Here is a 15,599-nt window from a genome sequence, read left to right on the forward strand (position 1 = left end):
TAAACAACTTGTTCCAGGACTCAGAGCCAGTGGGAAGGGCTGTGGAGATCAGGGAGGGAGCACAAGCTGAGCAAAACGTGGGCAAACTCCACACAAGTACAACACTGAGAACCCATTAACATCACTCCTAGTTATGAGTAGCAGTTATTTCCCTTCCCTCAGTGGAGCACTGTGTTGCAGAACTTGGTGTTTGAGAGTGTTTTTCCACAGGTCCTACAAACCCAGCATATTTTCCATGCTCCTCCATTTTCAGATGGAGGTATTCAGGCACAGACAGTGTACCAACAACTGCAAAACTAGTCAGGGGCAGAAAGAGAAGTAGAAGTCATCTTTTAAGAGCCCTCAGAGCCACAGCAGCACAGCCTAAGAGCAGTTCTCCCCTGCTTCAGGGCTTAGGTATACTGCAAGTCTAATTTTCCTTACTGGATTTTACTTTTCATCCTTTTGAATGCCAGTAAAGAAAATAAGCCTAATGGGTTTTTTTAAAGGAATAATTAGCATCTCTTGGCACAGGTAGAAGAATACTTAAGATGTAAAAATCTCCTTCCTCTGGGAAAGTGAAGCCATACAATGGGACACAGAGGAAAGAAGCTTGCTTTTATAACTCCACAGACACAAAAAAACCCAGGGGATATAAAAGAAATTGGTCCACTGGCTCAAAGACAGGGCAGCTTGGCCAGCTTCACATGGCTGGCTCAGTGCCATGGTCTGACAGCAGTTTCAGAGCATCATGCAAACCCCCTTAAAGCCAATATGGAAGCATAAGAACTTGCAGCAAGGTGATCATCACTGCTGCCTGCCAGGAAGGAAGGGTTACAGGGGGAAAATAAAAAGGGTTTCTTCTTTGCTCTTCAGGAAAGAGGAGCCATGAACGGCTTCCCTGCAGGGGCCTGCAAGGCAGAGCCTTAGGGGTGTGGCAAAGGGAACTTAAATGCAGTTCTCCAGGAAACTTTGAACTGGTCTCATGTTAAAACCCTAGATACTAATGGTTTTGGGCTTTCTGTACTCAAAAACACAGACCCTCAAGAGAACACTACATTTAACCTAAAGCCATAAAAAAAAGTTCCATACATTTATTTGAAAACTCCCTCACAGAAGAGGTTAATCAAAAGAATGACAAAATCAGTAGAAAAAGCAGCACCCAAGCACTGCAATGCACACTGCTGTTTCTCCCTCACCAGGGCTGAGAAATGCAGTGGTACATTAAAATTCAGGCAGCTCTGCCTGCTCTGCAAGTGCTGCCAGGGGAACAGGACCCTTATCACCTGCCTGGCTCCCAAAGGGGAAATAGCTGCTGCAAGAGTGTGTGTTGATGTTGAGATAGAACAGTGTAGATCAGGAGAGCAAACAAACCCTGCCCTTCCCTTCAGTGTTAGCATTCCAAGGCACTGAGACTGGAGAGGGAGGCTTGTGGATTTCAGGGCACAAGTGCAGCCACTTTCCTTACTTCTGTAACCCATACCATATCTCCACAACAACATTAATTCACGTGCAGGAACAGTTTTGTAACAGCAACTTTTGCTTTCAAAATAGAGATGGTGGTGCTAAGACATCACAAAGTCTCTTGTTCTCCTGGATGCCAAAATGGACAAATTCTTATGCAACTGAGCCAAACAATTTACCTAAGGGTGGCAGTCGCTCGCCTGGGGACAGCAGCAGACTAAGGGCTGCTTGAAGGAAGGAGGCCTGTCAGCAGTGATTAAAGGTAGGTGACAACAAACAGCTTCCAGCCCTTCCCCTCCAGCTTTGAAAAACACAAGAGTTGTCTTTTTCAAAAACTAGCTAATCATGGATGGTAATTTTTTTTAAGCAGCCCACAGGCAAGATGGAAACCTGCACCAAACACCTCATCCTAATAATCCACAAAGCACACTCTGCTGATTCCCAAAGGTAATGAACAAATCACTCAAGGGCTCAGACAGAAAGGAACTGAAGCCTAACACTCCAGTTTTTCTCCAAAACAACACTTGAGTGCAATGTGGAAATACACTGACACCACAGGTACCTCTTTTGGGTTGCTGGGCATTATCTGCCTGTATATATTCTTATCCTGTTACTATGCTGGCCAAACAAAGGAAGGTCTTTGCTAGACCAAGTATCTCTACCTCTACCTCACCACCTCAACTGCTCCTGAGATCCCTGGGTTAGGCAGCCAGGCCTGGCAGCCAGATCTCCATCCAGGCTTCTTCAGGAAAGCTATTATCTGCATCACCACGGCCTCGGTGAGGTGAGGTCAGTCATGAAGTCACAACCTAAACAAAAAGAAATGGAGGAAATTCAGGAGAGAGCTGCCACACAGGGAACAGTCTCTTCTCAGCTGGGGAAAATAACATTATTCAAGAGCACCGATTCAAAAATTGAATAGTTATTTATTGTTCCAGAAGTACATTGCTCTTTTATACATATTTCATAAATGATACAGGATTTTACACATGTTCAGGTTTTTTTTTGTTCTTTTTTTTTAAAGAAGGACTTTTCTCCATGCTCCCTCCCTCATCCCAAACACACACCAAGGATTCAGCTACAGGATTGTGTTCACTTTTTTTCCTTTTAAAACTCATCACACAAACATGATAAAACAGATAAAAAATAATCACACAATGTAATTAAATGGAAAGACACAGGAGAAGGGGAAGGGAAGAAAAAAAAACTAGGAACATGCACCCATTCGGTCCAACATGCCACTGAGTGAGAAGAGGCAGCAATCCCAGCTGTGTTTCCACATCTGCAAGGCACCTGGCATCTAGTTAATACTGAATTATTTTCTTTCCTATATTTTTAAAACATGGTTCCCCAAAAAAAAACCAGAAGCCTCCTTCCATGACACAGTGAGGAGTAGTAGTGAAACATCAAAAAGAAGCAGCCAGCCTTTCTGTATATAAAGCTTAGTGTCCTTCTTCTACCTTCATCCTGTCTCCACAGCATTTATCAGCAGGGTGCTAAACCAGACTGACCTGCTTTGAGTGAAGAGATGTTTTATCTGCTTAGAAAGCAGCCAGCCTTGGCTAAGAGAGAGGGCAATGGGTTGACCTTCCTTCCTTTATTTCTTTTTAGCTAAGAACAAGAGATGTCATTAGCCACTCCTAAGAAATTCTGACCTGTGGACACAAAGTTCACTTAAAGCTACTTAATCAGGGGAAAGTGCTACAGAAACAAAGCAGTTCTGTGTCTTGCACTGTAAGATCCCCAGGCTCTCAAAAAGCCTCTGGGCAAGGGAAATGCTTTGACGATATGTGAAGCTTTCTATCCCATTACACAAGCAGTCAAGTATCAAGTTTCATTATTCCATGTTCCAAAACTGTTCATTTAAAAGCAGAAGTCATGATTCCGGCAGCAGTTTTGTAACCCTTTAAGGCCTTCCTAATTTCATAGTTCAGGTGGCTCTCAGATTTGGGGTAGGAAGAGGGGAACCTCCCTGCCTTAAGACTGAATATAAAAAACCGCTCATGCAATGCTGCCATGGATTTCTAGGAGGAGCTCGAGGGCATCGGGACGCAAAGTTTAGAGAGTTATTACGGAATAATCCAAAACATCGATTATCAAATATCCAGAAGAAAACTCATTCCTTCTCTCACTGGGCTACAACCAATCTGTGCTACAAATAAGCAAAGGAGGAAGTCAGTGGAGCACAGGGGGTGGGCTGGGAAGGGGAAGCTCACGGTTTTCCAGTAGAAAGCAGTCTTGTAGTAACTTTATAAAAGAGACCGGGTCTGACCAGAAGTGTGCGTGTTAATGGCGGTGGAGTGCAAGTTCTGATCACCAGCCAGAGCTCCAGGTGGCTTGGATTCTTTGTTCATTTATTTTTTTCTCCTTTTGTTGTTTTTTTTTTTTTTTTTTTTTCCAAGAGAGAAAGAGAGATTGGAATCAGGTAAAGGAAAATTTAAAAAGCTAAGCAGGCTGCTGGTGTCTTATCAAGAGGCAGACCCTGCAAAGATGGAAGAAGACACCCCTACACCCCAGCATTACATTCTTTTCATGAACCCCCCCAATCCTGTATTTGTACACAATTGCCATTCTAACAGTTTTTAAAACGTGACTATTTGCCAAGCCCTTTTCAGAACTAACATTCCACAATGTCCCATCTTCAGATTTAAGAGATTTTCCCCCTTTACAGTCCGTTGTCTTGATTAAAGGTAAAAACCCTCCACCCCCCACACCACGTCCCAGCTTCCACCTGCAATGCTTTAATTAAAAAAGGCAAGAGCTATGAACAGGTTTTTTGCCGGGGTTCAGAGCTTCTTTGCTGATCAGTCCTTTTCAGAAATTTGCTGGATGGGCAGATGAACTTGCAGTGGGTCTCGAAGTCTCTTAAGGTCCAATTCTGCCTAAAAGTAAAAGACACGTTATAAAGCACAAGCTCCCAAATCGAATTCCCCCAATACCCCATTCCCCTTTAGAGAAAGAAAAGCTTTCCCACATTTCCTTGTTTTTTCCCTGTCCAGCAGGAATTTGCCCAAAGAGTGAAACAAAGTTGGAAGTTCATATTTACAAAAAACATTCTCAGCTGTATTTCTCTGAAGTTGTCTGTATGCAGCCACTTAAAGGAATAGGGTAGGGGAGATTTGGATCCCCATAAACACACTGGATTATTTTTTTAAAAGAAGCCAACAAAAACCCAACAAACCAACATCCCAACTAGATTATTAGGGACGGTTGATTCTAGAAGAAAAGCTCCAGGAAAATATGGCCATCCAATGGCATCTGTATTCAACATGGCATAAGAAATCCCAGAGAGACCTGTGGGTCCTTCCTTATGCAGTTTGTTCTCCAAGGCAGGGTTAGAACTCCTCTTGCCCTGGATATCTTACACTGTCATTTCCAGAGCCTGGGAATAAAGGATGATAGAGAGCAGTGAAAAATAATGTCATAATTCTGCTTTTTCTGCTCACACCATCCTTCTGCAATAATGCTCTGAGAAACACAAGGAAACATCTCTATCCGAGTCCTTTGCTGAACAGATCCCACAATGTGGATAATCTGTCAAGAGTGTCTGTCTCCAGAGTCTGAGAAATCTGCCCCCACTGATTTAAACAATACAGCTACATTTTTCTGAGCATTATTTTCCAGGACTGCACTGAAGTGGTATGTCAGGAAGATCTGAACTGAATGGATGCAAGCCTTCATTCCTCACTAAATCCATCTGGTGTGTAGGAGCTGAGAAGACAAGATTTAGGCTCCTCTGAGGCATGAAGAGTCTGAAGCAACTCAAGATTTACCAGCAGTTTCTGAAAGGCCCTTAAAGATTGATATGGGTTTCATGTTGATTTACACTTTGAGCAGTTCTATTCTTGGTAATATCAAAGCCAATTCAGTGATTGCAGTGGGGCTGTAACAAAAATGGGCTGAAAACTTAAAATACATTCATTCTTGCTTGAGGTGTGTCTATTAATAGTAATGAAGAGCTAGCAAGTAGTAATTTCTTTGTCTTGTTTCTGGAAAAATTCTTGTTACCTGAGCAATTGCATCCTTGAGTTGATTGTATTTCTCTAGATCAAATCGTGTCTTTTTGGCTCCTTTATGGAAAAATAGTAAGTACTGTCTGTCTCTGGCATCTGGATAAACATATTCCTAAAGAGAAAAAAAGGAGAGGAAACAGGAATAAAGCTACAGCAGGGAGGCAGCACAGGATGCCATAGCACAGTATGTCTCAGGTGTTTTTGGGAGAATGACCACTTTCTGACAGAAGGCACGAGCCTGGCCCAAGCTGACACAGTGGTGGGTGACCCCTGCCAGCAGCTAAACCCCCACTCAGTCACTGCACAGCTGGATGGGAGAGAGAAGAGAATCCAAAGGTAGGAAAAAAATGAGAAAGATTTAAGTGTAAAGTTAACAACAGTTTAATAATGAGGGGAAAAACCAACAACAATATGAGTGATGCAAAAGCAATCACTCACCACCTCCTGCCAGCAGACCAATGCCCAGCCAGACTCTGAGCGACAGCTGCTTTGGAGAAACTCCCTCCCAATTTACTGTAAAATGTGACATCATGTGGTACGGTCAGTTTGCTCAGTTCAGGGCAGCTGTCCCAGGTGTGCTCCCTCACAACACCTCACCCAGCCCCAGCCTATTCCCAGGGATGGGAAGTAGGGGGTTAGGAGGGTGCAGACCAGGGAAGAACAAAAACCACAGAAGGCCTTGATGCTGTACCAGCCCAGCTCAGCAACAGCAAAAGCACTGCTGTGTTACCAAGGCTGTCTTGGTCACAAATGCCAAACACTGCACCACACCAGCTGCTCTGAAGAACATTAACTCCATCCCAGCCAGACCTAGCAAAGTCAGACATTTGCTTCTCTACTCATTTGTTGCACTCCAGCAGTGAGTTACTAGTGCCTTCCTCCTGTCCCCAGTGTGTGAATCCTTCCACGCAGAGACAACAACAAATAACATTTCGTACTGACAAGTTTGTGGGGAAAAACAGAGGGAGAAAAGCTATAAATACTGTCCCTGAAATGATGCAGCTGACAGACCCTTGGGACACCATGCTGGAACACCTGCACCATTCTGATAGCCCTGTGACAGTAGAGACACTTTGAGCCCTCCCTTCCTCATTATTTAGGCAGGATTAGGAACTGATGAGACAAAAAACCATGCACTAGAAAATCCATAGAGAATCTGTCACAATTACAAGGATCCAGAGACAGATTCTTCATCTGCATGGGAGGCTAGATCTGTGAAAAAAGCATTTCCAACAAGATGCCTGATCCTTGGACTCTTTAAAATGGTCAACATGGCATGTGAGAAGGCTTCCTTGAAGCTCAGAAGGTACCTCATGCAGCCATACCTGTCTGTATGTGCCAGCAGATGAATCTGTTTGGCTACAGCAGTCAGTCACCAAACACTTTTAGAAAAGCATTTCTGGTAAGACAACCAGCCAGGACCACCATGAGAACACCCCACAGCCACACACCACCTCCCTGGCCAGCACAAATTAAACAAGTGGCATCTGGGCTCCAACAGGATAAAGAAGGGGCAAAGCAGCTTCCACCAGGCACAACTGCTATTTTTCTAGGGATAGAGCCCAGCAAGTCTTCTACTGAAGTGTCAAGATCAGCACAACAAGTCCTACCTGGCGGGTCATTACGAAATAAGCATACATTGCCATGGCACTACCATAGGTGATGAAATAGGTGACTGGTTCCATAATGTCCCAAGAATATTCCCACCAGGTGAGGCGGGCCAGAATGCCAAACTGAGTGGCCATGTAGGCCAGGCCTCCCCACAACACGAAGGTTGTCCTCTTCTCTGCTTTCCTGCTGAGCTCCATCCTTACCTGCAGAAGGCAGAAACACACGTCTTGCAGTCTCAGAAGTAATTATGTTAATATTGTTAAGAGATAATAATGTAAAATCAGTCCCTTATATTAATAGCAACATTATGTGGTTTAAAACATGATTTGATTATGCATGATGCTTATACAAACACACCTCAACTTCTTTTCTAGCACTATCTTGCTGTCACCTATATTTACTCTGAGCATGCTCTGAATACCTCAGCGAAGTATTTATTTCTCTATGTTCAGAGATGTTCTGTTGCATTAACCCCAGTCTTTTATTTACTAACAAGCCCATTTCCAAGTACTTGAAGCAAGGAAACAAAATATTTCCACAGAAACCAGAAGCAGACATGGTTTGGTAAACACTTGGTTCAGTGATCTTAAAACTATTGAAGCATGCCAGGGACCCAATTAAAACCTGGAAATACATCCAGGCTGCATTTGGAGGATAAATAAAGCACACCAAGAAACTCCTTACTTTTTCTAGAGGTGCTAGTTGCTCCTTCAATTGCTCTAGTCTCCCTATCAGCTCCTTCTCCTTGTTCAGCTGGTGCTCCTCGATGCTCAAGGCTGTGTACAACTGCTGAACCAACGTCTTCACATCATTCAACGTTGTGGCATTTTCATGGCTTAAGAGCTCTAGGGAAAAACAGAGGCTGCTTTATACACTGTGCCCACAGGGCTTCTCATGGGCCCTTGGGAAACCGTTATTAGTCTGCACCGGAAACGAACAAAACTATCTTTTCAACAAACAGGTCTTTGGAAGAGCTCCAGCACTCTAAGACAGTGTGATTTCCCTTGAAAGAAAACCAGACTTTACTACTGGATATTCCTAAAATTTGGTAAGAACAAGGGAAAGAGAGAAGTCCTATAAAGCTGGCCAGATGTCAACAGCTGCTTCTGATTCATATTTATATAAAAGACAAACAAACTAAACTAGCTACAGTCCATCACACCAGCTGTCAAGACACAGGCAGAATTCAGAATACAGACCACCAGCAACCAGAGTTATTGGTGGTGGCAACTGAATATTGTGGGTTAGGGACCCTACAACAGCCTCATCAGCAGCATTTTGAGCGCCAGTGCCAAGAATTGTTTCCCAGGGCTCTGTGGGTAACACGCCTTGCCTGCAAAGGGGCAAAGTTCCCCTCATAGTATCTAGAAACAAGAACAGGGCCATGACTCAAAAACACTTTGATCCTTGCATTCCAACTCAAAAAGGATTCCTAGAGGATACCAGTTTGTAAAGGAGTTGTGACTGCTTGTATTGTCTTACAATCCAAATAGAAAAAAAAAAGAATTTTGAAATTAAAGCAAAAGATTTTGACATTAGCCAAATAAAAAAATTAATTATTGTAGCATCCTTGGACTTCTACCTACAGTTATCAAAATATGATTTTACCAACTCAAAAAGCTATGGACAGTTTTAGTTTTAACACCAGCAGCTCAAGGGAAAAAAGTGACTCAGTTGCCTGTGCCAAGACACACAAAGTACATAATTTCATTCTAGTTAAAGGGCTCCTGTTCTCCTATGAAGAAAAAGCCATGTGTTCCTACTGAGAGGAGCAGCAAGACGTACATATTTAAAATTACAGTATTCTGGCATTCCCATTCTCAAATACACAAGGTGATCTTGTAAAAATGCAAAAGCAGTAGCTGAAAAGTTTGACAGAACTAATCTCAGTGTCTATTTGCAGACACATTAATTTTAGCACAAACTATAGAAATCTCCTTGGCAAGTGCATCCTAGGAGACAATTTCCTGTAATCTTGGTGATCCCAGAGCTCACCTATCAGCACACAGTGGGTGACAGCAGAGCAACTTCCTGGTGTGTGTGGAACCCAGTGGTTTAGATAACCAGTCTTAGCAGAGAGCTTTCTGCAAAGGTGCTTTTAATGAGATGGGGAAAAAAAAAATCATCTCTAGTAGAGGTCAGTCTACCCCACATTTAGGGGAGAAAGACCATCTCACCCAGTACACTGCACTCCCAATTCCAGAATAACAGAACAATAAAGTCTCCCACATCTGTGAGCCAAGAGCCAAACAGAAAAAGCATTTCCCAAGCTGTTCCTTTTGTTTAAATCCTCAGAGGTAACTACAGGCATGCAAGAACCTGGTGTTTTATGAAGGCTATTAAGCTGCCCAGAAGAAAGAGGGCAGATAAAAACACTGAGTTCCTGCCTCCCCCAGAAATGCTGAAATGTCTCAAAAGCTTCTTTGCAGGTTTTCACATCTTGAAAATCACACACATTCAAAGAATATTACTGAAATGGATTTTCTTATTGACTCAAAATAGGCTGCTTTCCCTTCCCCTCCTACCTGATTCTTCAAAGGGCACAGTCTCCTTTATTTCCCTGTTTGGTAGCTAACAGGGTTTTGAGGTTTATCTGCAATATTCAAAGTATCACACTTAAATGGAAACAATGTTGGCTGTCCAGGGAAGCAACAATTTATTCTTCCAAACCAGACAATCTAAGTTTCAATCTAATTCCCATCTTGTATTGTATTCCTTCAGAATGAGTTAAATTAAATTACTTTCCAGTAATTATGAAAAAAAATTTGAAAAACTTAGAAATTAAAAGGAATTCTATTTCTTTGTTTATTCCTCTTGAGGGCTGGGGGCACTAGCTTTCAACAGAATGAAACATCTGCTTTTCATTAGTGATTATTCTGATTACTTGGATATCTCTAAATTGGGCTCCAAGGGCAGGATTAGAAACCCCAAGGTTTCCCTTTAGAAACAACACTTCATGCTCCTGAACAAGTTAATAAAGCATGTTGCAATGAAGCAGGGAACTGAATACTGAGATGTACTCCCAGTGCTGAGCAGAAGCAGGCTGCTCTACCTCTCTTTGGTGGTCTGACGTGGTAGGAGACATCATTAATGATCAGTTTGAAGTCATCCAGCAGAAGCAGGTCTATGCCTGTGGAGGAGGCCACACGTGTACCATCTGTGAGGAAAACACAGATGATGCATTAAGCAGGAGGAACAAAGAACTTAAACATGCTCTGGCTAAGTTGTAACACCATCCCAAATCCAGCTGTTTGGTTTCTATTCTTTGTAAGTAGAATAATGTAAATATTATTTACAGAAAACCAGAGTGTGGATCTCTTAATGCACAGTATTGGATTATGGAAAAATAGTACATTCAAAGTATGGAAGTAGTGTACAAAAATACAGAAAAACATTAAAATCTGCAATAAAAATAGTAAAGTCTTCAGATGAACTTGATCTCTTGATGTGCTTTGCCATATGACCAAAAATCAAAAAGCAGAGTCCCTTAAAGCCGAAACAGAATTTGAGTTTACAAAACAAATTCTTAGCTATTTACAACAATAACGTAAACAAATAATGTAAATATTCTTTGTAAAGGATGATACTTTCTGCCAGGACAATGAGGGGTGAAACACGACCGAGTTCTCACTGCTAAAGCAGGATAGTGTTTCTCATGTACCACCTTCCATACCCAATTCCTTATAAATCAATTTGAACCTCTCTGTAGGTTGCACAGCTTGCATCTTTCCTACTAAATAGTAGGGAACTCACTAAAAAGCATCTCCATTAGGACTGATTTCCTTGGCAGCACTGACTACACAATATTCTAACTCTAGGAACAGCATTTCTACCTTCTGCTCTTCCAGGAATGTTGGAGAACTCGCACTACAGCGAACTTCTACTTCAAAAGCAAAAGGCCGGATGCAAACAGCTGGCAAGCAAGTAAATCAATCAGTTTGTAAACAAGAGTACCTGCTGAGTAGATTGCAACCCGATCAATTCCTCTGTCCTCTGCTCGCAGCTGTTGCAAGAACACCCCGACAGAGTCTGAGATGGGTTTCAGGGTGAATTGGCAGCGCTCGCGCCGCGATGGAAGACTCACAGAAATCACAGGCAACCCGTTCTGGTAAACCACTGTCACTTCTACAGAGACAACAGAAACACAAGCTCAGCATTAGAAGGTAAGAGATCTTCTCTGCTTGCTCCATGGAGAAGAGGCATGATTATAATGTGAATATAACAGATTAAACTTCCGGTTTTCTCAAGAGATGTGGCCAAATAAAAATGGAGAAATAGCTGAGATTCTCACTCCAGTAACTTGGCAGTATTTTTCTGTACTTTGTAAAAGTTACTTACTCTAAACACAGTCACCTTTGTTCTAAAGGCAACATGATATCTAAAAGCCGTAACACGGCAGCACAGTATGTTCTGGTTAGGTTTTGAGAATAAAAGCATTTTGGACTATGGAAGACAAAACACTGCTGTTTATATCAGGATTTATAGCTCAGGAGACAAAGGCAGATTGTGTCTATTAGGAAACATCAAGGAAGGACCCACTTCAAATGTTTATATTCTTGTTTACTTCTGGTTTCTTCCTCCTTGTCCTGAGGCAAAACATGTAAGAAAGCAGTCAGGAGCATGAGGCTGTAGGAAAATGGCACTCCCAGTTTAGGCTTCAAGGTCATTTCATCTAAAATTCATGGGATCAATATGCTTTGTACTTCTCCAGACAGGCATTACTGCTTAGGTGTAGATAAAACAAGATTTTTCCATTTCTTTGGTGCTGGCCAAAAGCTTTTCTGAGGGCGTTCTTGAGGATTTCTGTAATTCTAAAATCAATGGTAGTGACCTGTATGAGCTGTAAGCTGGTTATTATTTTACTGCCACAACCTGCTCAGTGTGCTTCGTGAGATCCATACATAGAAAAGAGAAGTTAAAAGTTCACCTTCCCTAAGCCCTTTACTGAACCACAGTCATAATTCTCCTCAAGTGACGTAGTTGCTAAGATATAACAGCAGACCTCAAAATTATTTGCTTTTATAGGTATCTTTCTTATGTAAAAACACACGAGGTTTTTTATTGCTCAGAGCACTTGCTGCGTCTCAAGGACGGTGCAGTCACACCCACCCACAATTCATCTGCCTCAGTATCCCAACCTGTTGTAGCTTTGGTCAACTCCTGTCTCCTTAAACTCACTGAACTCATGGACTGATATGCTAAGTCATTTTAAGCAGCTAAGATCAAAACCAGCCAGTCAAAAAGTCAACAGAAGTAGAAATAAAGGCAAATAATGTTATTTTGACTAGCAAAGGGAACTATGGGGACAAGTCCTGGGCAACAGACCTTTCCAAAAATGGGGATCATGGATACTGAGAAAGGATTTACCAAGTGCACTTTCACAAAGCCAGAAGAATTCTCTTCTCATTCTTAACTATCACACACCTTCATGAAACGAATCAAGCATAAAAAAAGCTTTTTCTCCCTCTTGCAAGGGATTGCTGTCTTCAAGTCCTTAAAGACTAGATGGAAGCAACCAAGTATGGACACCTAAAACAACTAAAGCATCCTAAGAGGCCCCAGTATTTGAAAACCTATCAATGCCTCCTCTCAAGACTCAGACATCTGACAGGATTTTCGTAGCTTTAGTGTTTTGAAGCACGGAATTCTGAGAGAGCAATCATATATTTACTGGAAAGAAATAAAGCAAAGTGCTAATTTATTTGGACTGCCAGACAGAATTTAGAGCTCCTTAGCAGCAGCTGTTATGACACCAGCTACAAGGTTTTCTTTAAATTTAAAATGCTACCTGGATTACACAGGCAGTGAGGCAGTTTTTTTGCAGAGAAAAAGAAAGAATGTTTGCATTTACACTTTTTCCACATATCCCCATCAGTACCACACCACAACCAGAGCTCCAGGACTGCCAGCTTTGGAGGAAGTACCTACCAGGAATGGCCCTGCTGCATTTTAGGAGTCATCAGCATTAGGAGCACAAAGCCTTTCACTAAGATTTCCAGCTTAGGTGAAGTATTAAAGACCAAATTATTTCCCTTCAAAAGACCAGGTCCATAAGTCTGTAAATACAGCTACTTTATGTTTTCCTTGCAAAAGCCTTGTAAAAGGAATTTTCTAGCTTAATTCACTGGTGGGGAAAGTTCATGATTGCAGGTTGATCCTCTCACCACCTCCCACACAAGCAATGCTGGTCTGCTTTTTACTGCATTGAAGAGGGAAGAGGCAAAGAAAAGAAGGAAATCTGAAGGACACAATAACACAAACCTAACAGACAGCAGCAGGCAGCTCCAGTAAAAACTATTAACAAGCCCCTGTGATATGGCTGCCTCACTCTTCTCTCCCACAGCCCTGTGTGTCTTCTGCATCTACTTCACAACTTACTAAGTGGACAAAGCATTTAGCACCTCTCTAATTACAGAGCTAAGGTTTCAGCTGATCTTCCCCTAGTTAAATTTTAAGCCAGGATTTAAAGGCATGGGACAAGTAAAATAAATTAATTTCATACAAGTGTGCTGCACTTACATTTACAGTCACCTACAACTTGGCCAGGAATGGTGCTAAATGAAACCATGGAGGATTTGAAAAGCTTTACATGCTATATTAAGTGTGGGGTTGCTTTGAGGCATGAGTTCCATCCAAGTACCACAAAGTTTTGACTCAATCATATGTGCACCAGCAACAGGTCATGGTTGATTTTATTTTAAAGATTTTTGCTTAAGATCAACTTGAGCAACAAACAAGGTCACAACAAAGAACAGTAAAAGAAAAGTGTGGCCAAAGAAGTCAGTGTTGAACATTGGCTACTGGCAAAGGCAAAGTTATCGGAAGAAATAGCGAGAGAATTATTCAAGCACAACATGAGGAAAGGTAAAATCAAATCAGCACAGGCAGATGTCTTCTCAACCTTACACATCCTCTACAATTCTACCTGTTTAAGCCCCCAGGTTTTCATGTAAGCTCTGCAGAGCAGTCACTCATGTTCTCTTTGTATTTGCACACTTGTTCTCCTGGCAAGGGAAGCAGGAATCCTTCATTTATTAGCTTTCAGACCTTATTAACAAGCCTTAACAAGGAGAGGATCCATTCAATGCTCACATCTGTCAGCACAAGTGCTCCACTCCCCGTGCACAGCATGCAGATGTTAAGCAGCTGAAAGCTGCTCCTCTCCTCTTTGCATTGTGGCACACTGAGATTTTTACAGTTCCACCAGTGCATCCTTTTGCTTTGTGCTCTGACAACCTTATCAAGAAAGCTTCATGTCTGAGCTGTCCCAGAATTTAAATAAAGGAATAACATTAACTTGGCTTCAAAACTTATTCACTGCAGTAAGTGATGCTTTTGACTATTCTGGTATGTAGCTGAACTGCACTTTTGTTACATAAATGGACTTAAGGGGGCAGGTAGGGTGAGGCTGAAGGGACAACAGTGAGTCTTCTGGTGCCACCTCCCTGCTCAAGCAGGGGCATCCCAGAGCACATGGCACAGGATTGTGTCCAGATGGTTCTGGAGTATCCTCAGTGAGGGAGACTCCACAGCCCCTCTGGGCTATCTGTTCCAGAGCACAGGAGAAGAAGCTCTTCCTCATGTTCAGGTAGAACTTCCTGTGCATCAGTTTCTGCCCTTTGCCTCGTGTCCAAGTGCTTGGCACCGCTGAACACAGCCAGGCTCCAGCCTCTGGCACCTCCCTCCAGGAACGACAGCACCATGAAGGGTAAGGGTCATACAGACCTCACAGCTACATCAGAAAGAAGTCTGGCAAAAAGACTTGGACAGTTGCACGCAATTCCATCTTTCTTTATAAAGCCTGTCCAGTTTTGTAAGGACAGTTCATAGAAAAGTTGCCCCTTGCCTTAATTCTTCCTGACGTTGTTCTCTCTGTCACTTCCTTAGCTCCAAACTGGATTGGTGCCCAGCCAAAGAAGCCTCAACTAGAAAAGGGGGCAGGGAATTAAACCCGAGTTGGGGAAGTCCAAGTGAGGCAGGAGCTGGTGCGTACTCACCATCAGAGGGCACTACGGTACTGCAATACACCACTCTCACGCTCTGCCAAGGAGACAGCCGCTGATGCACCTGAAAAACACGGGATAAAGGACAAATGTTCAGAGTCTGGCAGGATCCGGCCCAGCGCCATCTCCTGTGCCCCCTCCCCAGTGCCCGCGCCAGGCACTTCCTCACGTCCGCAGGAGCGGCCACAAACCCGGAGCACCTGTCAGGAACAGCCTCTTCCCTTCCCATCTGTCACCCCACAGGGATTCCCCCCGAAGCCAAGTTCACCTCTACACATCTCACTCTCCACACCCGCAGCTGAGAGTCTGGAACAGAACAGCTGTGGTTTGTTTTCCTTAATGTGACACGTATTTTTAAAGCCACACAGTCAATCAGTTTTAAGAAATCCATTTAGCTTACTACACAGACAGAGAGTAGAAATCATACCAAAGCACAAGTTTTTAAAGGTTAAAAAAAGAAGTTTTTTGCATAACCAGGATGGATGTTTAAAGTTGTGGATTGACAGGTCCATTCTCTTTGGTTGTAAAC

At 42.7% G+C, this 15,599-nt stretch overlaps 1 protein-coding gene across 2 annotated transcripts in view; it reads right to left on the minus strand.

Moving 5' to 3' along the window:
* Window positions 1-2,349: 2,349 nt before the first annotated feature.
* MCU (mitochondrial calcium uniporter) overlaps window positions 2,350-15,599 on the minus strand; it is an 85,944-nt gene continuing 72,694 nt past the window's right edge. For both annotated transcript variants that reach the window (XM_053984100.1, XM_053984099.1), the window contains exons 2-8: window positions 15,065-15,134; window positions 11,022-11,192; window positions 10,120-10,224; window positions 7,752-7,912; window positions 7,067-7,270; window positions 5,452-5,568; window positions 2,350-4,325 (exon numbers count right to left, since the gene is read on the minus strand). In XM_053984100.1, the coding sequence (XP_053840075.1) occupies window positions 4,248-4,325; window positions 5,452-5,568; window positions 7,067-7,270; window positions 7,752-7,912; window positions 10,120-10,224; window positions 11,022-11,192; window positions 15,065-15,134 (906 nt within the window). In that variant the 3' untranslated portion in view covers window positions 2,350-4,247. The remainder of the gene's footprint in view (window positions 4,326-5,451; window positions 5,569-7,066; window positions 7,271-7,751; window positions 7,913-10,119; window positions 10,225-11,021; window positions 11,193-15,064; window positions 15,135-15,599) is intronic.

The sequence above is a fragment of the Vidua macroura genome, chromosome 8 (genome assembly GCF_024509145.1).
Source record: "Vidua macroura isolate BioBank_ID:100142 chromosome 8, ASM2450914v1, whole genome shotgun sequence".
Lineage (NCBI taxonomy): Eukaryota > Metazoa > Chordata > Aves > Passeriformes > Viduidae > Vidua > Vidua macroura.